The sequence below is a fragment of the Homarus americanus genome, unplaced genomic scaffold (assembly GCF_018991925.1).
Source record: "Homarus americanus isolate GMGI-L3 unplaced genomic scaffold, GMGI_Hamer_2.0 scaffold11117, whole genome shotgun sequence".
NCBI classification, from domain to species: Eukaryota; Metazoa; Arthropoda; class Malacostraca; order Decapoda; family Nephropidae; genus Homarus; species Homarus americanus.
This window is the reverse complement of record NW_024754467.1, coordinates 92,034-99,419: the sequence shown is the minus strand read 5'-3', so window position 1 is coordinate 99,419 and position 7,386 is coordinate 92,034. Positions and strand designations below refer to the sequence as shown.

The 7,386-nt window shown below is 43.6% G+C and overlaps 1 protein-coding gene across 1 annotated transcript; it reads right to left on the bottom strand.

Moving 5' to 3' along the window:
• Window positions 1-972: 972 nt before the first annotated feature.
• Window positions 973-1,935, bottom strand: LOC121855795 (tigger transposable element-derived protein 1-like). The gene has a single exon (XM_042350901.1). The coding sequence runs from the start codon at window positions 1,933-1,935 to the stop codon at window positions 973-975; it is 963 nt and encodes a 320-aa protein (XP_042206835.1).
• Window positions 1,936-7,386: the final 5,451 nt, after the last annotated feature.

The window sequence follows — 7,386 nt, the reverse complement described above, 5'->3', positions numbered from 1 at the left end:
CGAAAACGTTATTTGTGTGACATTAAAATACATGTAAAAAGGGATTATTGGTGCTGCCGCCCCAAGAATTTCACCCATTTGTTCCCCTTTGAAGCCCTGCCTAACACTTTTGTTAGCTGAAATAAAAAGATTTGTTATTCAATCATCAGAATAAAGAATTTGAGTTATACTGTATAACACTTACCTGTAGCTTGGGAAAATTTTTGAGGTGCTTGGTGTGATGATTGTTACGAGGTTGGGACATGGAGGCTACTGCATCGAACCTCCGCCCACATCCCCGGCCCCATCTCCGTCCCCACGCTGGCTTCTCGCACCCGGTTCACCCACTTCCGCTAACACTTCATCAAACCCCGCAAAGTCAAAATCTTCAGGCATTTCCCCAATGTCATCAATGTCTTCGTCAACTTCAACCTCTCTCTGTTGGTCTTCCTCGGCTGGCCGGCGTTGTGGAAAAAAGGGAGTGATGAGTGACTGCTGCTGGGCATTCACTCGCTTGTTGTACTGCTTCTGGTATTTTCTTGAAATATTCTAAAACTCCAATCACTTGCTCCCTTTCACCTGATTCACTCTCAATGTCTTGGATCATCTCTTGAAGGCTGGTACAGACACCCAATAAGAGTGACAGCTTCTGTGTCGTCACTTTCCTCTGCTCGGTCTCCCCTGCATCACCACTCTTGCCACCTTCTTCATCCTCCAGATCCTCGATGTCATTTGTGTTACCTTCTTCCATCAGTTCTTCTTAATCTTCCCGAGTCACTTCTTGAAATCCTGGGGCTGGGATACTGCGGACGGTTTCCAACACTTGGTTCATTAGCTCTGTTGGCTGTTGTCTCTTCGTCTCGGCAGACTTGAGTTGTGGCAGGAGTGCCGACCAGCCATGCCTAACAGTTGCTTTCGTAGTATTTCCCCAGGCTTTTACAAAGAAATTGACTGTCTGGCGAATGTTATAATTTTTCCAGAAGGCAGTAACAGTCATTGTTGAGGTGAAGGTACGCCAGGTGGAGCAGGGATGGTGGGGGCTGCAGGTGAGCCAGGTGGAGCAGCGGAGGCGGAGGGTGTGAGTGAGTCAGGCGGAGCAGCGGAGGTGGAGGGTGTGAGTGAGTCAGGCGGAACAGCAGAGGTGGAGGCTGTGAGTGAGTCAGGCGGAACAGCGGAGGTGGAGGCTGTGAGTGAGCCAGGCGGAACAGCGGAGGCGGCGAGGGGAGGACCCTCCTCCTCCTCCTCCTCGCTACTGCTCACAGTTTCAGCAATTTCCTTCACTTCTTCTTGCTTATCAGTTTCCTTCCTCATCTTGTCATGGACATATTTGTAGTACAGCAACTTTACATTCGCTATGATTTCTTGGTCTAGTGGCTGTATTTTGGAGGTTGTATTTGGTGGTAGAAACACAACCTCGACGCTAGGGTGACGACCTACTAGAAATCGTGCATGACTGGGGGCATTGTCTAGAAAGAGCACCACTTTGAAGAATACATTCTTCTTCCGGCAGTATTCTTTGGCATCCTCAACAAAACAATCATCAAACCACTTCTTTGATAACTCCGTGGACATGTAGCCTTTACTTGTCTTTTCCCAGTAGACATTCAGTTTGGACATGTCACATCCCTTGTAAGCTCTTGGTCTTTTATATTTGTAGATCACCAGAGGCTTCATGAGGCAGTCACCTGAAGCATTACAGGTTAGGAGGACACTAAAGCGATCCTTTGCCATTTTCACACCTTTTGCCTGTTTTTCTTTCTTAGAGATAAATGTTGCTTTAAGGGATTTTTTCCAAAACAACCCGGTCTTGTCACAGTTAAAAATCTGATCCAGGGTATAACCTCCCTCTTGAATGATTTGATTGGCAATTTCAGGGAAGGAATTTGCAGCCACTAAGTCAGCAGACACCTCACCCTGATACTTTGCATACTTTGTGCCACTTCTAATCTTAAACATATGCAGCCACCCTACTGAGGCATTGAAAGAAGGGGGAGACTTAATGTTTTTCTTTCGAGCTACAGCAGCGTACAATACCCTTGCTTGATCTCGTATCTGAGGGCCGCTAACACTTGCACTGTCTTTCATTCTACAAGCTAACCATTTCACAAGAAAATGCTCTGTTATCACTATCAACCTGTTTCTATAACTTTTATCATTCATAGCTCGCCTCGCACTGTAGACTCAGGACAGTTCAATTTCCTCACAATATCAATGTTCCGTGCACCACTTTCAATGAGCTCAACAATCTGTTCTTTATCCTTGACCGAGTAGGCACGCTTCTTGTGACTTTGTCTCTTAGCTTTGGGGTCTTTTTTCTCATTCACTTTAAAAGTTCCCGGGCATTCAGACGGCAAATCACTCCCTCCACCACCTCCCCTAGCCCCCACAGGCAAAGACGCGGAAGCCATTGTTTATCACCGACCCTCGCAACCACTGGTTATAGAGGCAAAAATCTCACACACGGGCGCAGCGTTGTATTCCTCAGTGACCGACGCCAAGCTGTACGCTTCCGAGGGGCTGTCTCCACCTTTCAGTCACTCACCTGTGGCGTCCCCCATGGCACCAAGATGGGACCACTCTGCTTCCTTGTGCTTATCAATGATGCCCGAAGAGAAACCCCCGCTCGCTGGAAATATGTCGACGACTCCACCATTGGGATCAGCATCAACAATTCTGCTCCCGACTATACCGCCCTTCAGGATTTATTGAACAGTCTCCAAAACTGGGCCACCAACAACCACGTCACCATCAACCATACCAAGACCATGGTTATGCACATCAACCTCTCCTCCGACATTGTCCCACCCCCTTCCATTAATTTAGGTCCGAACACACACCAGGTTGTAGATTCCACGAAGCTCCTCTCCGTCACCATAGACAACAAACTAAATTGGAGACCACACGTCAGTGAAGTTGTCAAATCCTCCAGTTTCCGTCTCCACCTCCTCCGCCGACTCGAGTCCCTCGGAGTTCCTGCACCCGAGCTCCTCAGCGTTTACTCAACATTCATACTTCCCAAGCTCACCTATGCCTCCCCTACCTGGTCTTCCTCCCTAAATGCCACACAACGTAAACACCTAGAAAAAGTGCAAAAGAGGACATGCAAGATTATTCTCTCCCCTTCCTACTCCACATATCAAGAAGCGCTCAACATACTAACCCTTTCGACTCTCACTGACCATCACCACGACCTCATCTGCAAATTTGGTAAGAAGCTTCTGCACCATCCTCGACACCGGTTCCTACTACCACCTGAGATCCCTAGCACGAGAATTGCTGTTCGACACCACAACCGCATCCAGCCCATACGTGCACGAACTGATTGCTATAAGAACAGCCCAGTCCCAACCATTGTAAAAATTATGAATAACTTGTAATAAACCAGTGTATTCACTCCCAGTAAATACTACTTCTTGCACTGTCACTATGTTGAAATGCCCTGTAGTTTGAGCTTTTCCCCATCTAGTTATTTTATATCTTATTTATATCACTTATGTTATTTGTATATTATTTGTAATTCGAAACCCATTCCCCAATTATGTAACTATATTTTCAGCCTTCTGGCTGCCAAGCTCTTTCAATAAACCGTTAATTATTATTATTATTCCACCGAGTGTGTGTGAGTGTGAGAGTGACTCGGGAGTGAGGCGGAGCGGACAACACGGCGGCAAACAAACGCTATAATTGATGCGCTCGGACGCTTCCCGCGAAATCTCCGTTATTCAAGGGAATCCAAACGTTATTATTGAAAATGGGTATGGTATCTATTGTAACTTACCATTAATGTCGAAATCGTGATTGTGGAAGTCGTTATTGGCAAGAGTCTACTGTACTCGTATATTCCCTATTGCTTTGAAGAGGGGAACAAAAATATTGGATTAAACATAAAATCCAAGTTTATAAGCTGGCCTGGATAGAATGACTCATGAATGTGTGCACTTATGGCTTGAGGCTTCAGACCAAAAGAAGCCCTGACTTTATGGGCAATAATCTAAGTATTAATCTTCTCTCTCACAAGCAACTCTAGTTGCTTAAGATGAGATAAAGAAGACAATGCAGTTGTGGGAGCTAACAAGTCAGATTTCACAGTATGAATGAATCATCTGTTCAACTACGCCTCAGTTTCAAACTGAAACCACACAACTAATCCACTTCCTGTCAACCCCGGCAAAACACCTGAGGGATGAAAGGAACCGAATCATTCTAGGCAGGTTTGGTCATAAACGGATTTCAGGATCAATAACACATTTTTAACCGAAGGTTGCCTAGAACAATGCATGGATACCAAAACTACCTGGCAAATCTGGTATAGATACAAGTAATAGAAGCTCCAAAAGTTGTTGGTAGCGAAAGTCAGAGCGGGGAAGATGACAGAGGAAGTAGCAGGAGGTTAGGAAGGGAATTATAGTGGGAGAGATAGTGCCGTGGCTTTACACGACATGCGTTATATTTGATTTAGCGCACAGCGCACGAATTGGGTTTGTCTGTGTTGGGTGTGTGATCCTCGGGTCACCACTCCTCCGGATTGTGTTAGATACGAGTAATAGAAGCAATCTGGTATCCTGTCAGATAGCTGACTTCACTATCCATTGCATCCTATATAATAGATGCCACCACAAAACTGTTACCAATCAGTGGTAGAGCTGACTCAGGAAGCAGAGCAGAAATGATTTATCATACAACAATAAAAGCCGACAACAAATAGGCTGGTTCAGTACCTCTTGCTTGTTAATCAGATGATCCAGGAAGTCTGTCGTTAAGAACATAACTCCCCTTTTACTATGAAAACCTGTCTTCATATACAGAAAGTCACTGATTTATGTTGGTTATTTTTGCATCATTTCAATAAAGCATCATTAACAAATTAGGATTAGGGAAGAATGTTCTTATTTAAGTTGTGCCTGTCTAATGTAAATATTTTTGCCATGATGAGCAGTAAAAAAAAATTCAAACTTTGAGTGAATACACTGCTGCAGCCGAGCATTCAAAGCAACAACATTGTCCCCACAGCCGCTGAATCCACTTCAGTTGTTTAGCCAGTCTGGGAGTATAAAGTGATATCCTGTGGTTACTTTTTGTGCTAACCTTTTAAAAGACCGTTAAGCATGAGAGGTACACATTCTGTAACTTCACCTGGCAAGAAGGACCATAATGCTATCACTTTGGATGTTAAACTAAATATTTTTAAAGGTTTCTATCAACACCTACTACAAGTCACATGCATCAACCCCATCAGAAACACACAAAACTTCACCAGAATCCAAGAAACACTTCACAAAAAGCAAAGACTCCCCACAAGGAAGTCCACAACTCTGGCCAGATATCTTCAGGTGATGAGGCAGAGACTTACCCCTGCCTCACCACTTCCCACCAGCTCATCACTCATTCTCAACACAATCTTTTAATGCATTTCATTTTTGTCCTGTATGGTAGGTTAATGTGGAATATCTTCTCCAATGGACGAGTTGACAGTTCTGGGAAAACATATTTAACACGTTCTGTCACACTGTTAGAGAGATACAATACTGTATATCTTGTTTTTATATTAAAGTTGAAACCATCGTGATTTAATCTTGACAACTTAAAATATTTGTGGCACTGAGGAAACATCAGAAGCTGGAAGCAATGACTTATACACCTGCAGTTGAGAGCGGCAGGTGTTCAAAAGCTCAGTATTTGCATAGGTACTCCTGAGCATGCTGATTCTGAATCTATGATCCATGATTCGATTGCAGGGTAATTAGTGGTCGCAATGATGCAGCCAGCAATCAGATACCATATACTAACTCATTTATTTATACCTACATTAAAGAGATGACAGTATATATTAAGTTGATACATTAAAATGATATTCACAACAGTAGAAGCAGTGCTCTGACATGGGAAACTCTCAGCAAGCAGTAAACGACCACATCTTCCTTATATTCATTTCCCTCAGTTCTGTGACGAATATTTTTCCTGGTGTGGCTCTCTCCGTGTTCTTTCACATTGCAACAAAGCACCAATGATGCAATGTTCTTTCTTTTGAACATTAATTTTAATTTTGGTCAAAGGTGCCTGTCAAAGTGTGTAAATCAACTGGCTGACTCCCGCCCTCGGCTTCACTACAAGCTTGCGACATCACAGCCAATCAGTGGGCGTGTTAGTGAAGTGACTTTTGAGTAACTTTAACCCTTATTTTTTATACTTTTTGGCCTATTTTATTAGAAAATATGGTTACCATAGGGGAACTTAGCAAATTTTTTACTTGTTGAAGTGTTTTTTATAAAACAAAATAGTGACCGTCAACTCGTCCATTACATTACTAAGTCCATGGGATAAACATGTCCTCTTAATCTAATGTTTTCTAGGTTCACTTCCTCGACATAAATCAATGATTTGTTGTATGCCACATTAACTTATACCAGCCCTTCCTAGAAACACAACCCTCCAAATAAATGACACACCATTACAGTACAGTAAACAGTACAGTATATAAAAACGTGAGACATGTGCTGTCTGTAAGAAAGGTATTGGCAGCAACACAAGAGGTGCAGTGCAGTGGAGTGGATTGCAGCTGCATGACGTTGCTGACTTTAAGTGCACTGCGTGTCCAGGTAACCATGTGGCCATATCTAGGCTGGAGAAACTCAACAAAAGGGATATGTCCTTGGACTGTGTTGAGTTCTGTTACCTGCCTGACATGATCAGTGCTGGTGGGGGAGCTGAAGCCTGCTCAGTTGCAAGAGTCAAAAGTAGCTGGAGGAAGTATAGGGAGCTGCTGCCTTTATTGATGGCAAGAGGACCTTCCCCCACTTGAAAGGAAAGATGTAGGCAGCTGACATGAAAAGTGTGATGGTGTATGACAGTGAAACAGGAAGTTAAAGAGGATGACATATACAGGCTTGAGCAAACTGAAATGAAAATGGTGAGGTGGATGTGCAATGTGACACTGAAAGACAAGAAACTCTGTTCAGAGCTAAGAGGGCAGCTGGGCATTGAGAGTATTTGGCAAAGTTTTGAGTAGAAGCAGGCTGAGGCAGTTTGGGCATGTGGAGAGAATGGATGAGACCAACTGTGTCAAGAGATGCAAGTCTAAATGTGGAGGCGAGGTGAGCCAGCGGTAGGTCAAGAAAGATATGGGCAGAAGTTGTAAGAAATGACATTAGAGTTAATAAGCTGACAAGAGACTGCAAGAGGCCATGCTGCATGGAGAACTGCCATCAGGTAAACATGGCAAGTGGAAAATAGCCATAAAACATTGATGATGAGGATGACTCATAATACACTACTGCTGCAATATAATTAATTAATTCAATGATTTGTGAATAGATAACAATATGCTATCTATCCTGACCCAAGGTAATGACAGGATAGGTTGGTGCCATGACCAGGGTAAATTGTTTCCTTCTTCTCAACCTTCTTAGC

Excerpts from the sequence above, each read along its gene's own strand:
- LOC121855795 (XM_042350901.1), bottom strand. The coding sequence starts at position 1,935 with ATGTTTAAGATTAGAAGTGGCACAAAGTATGCAAAGTATCAGGGTGAG.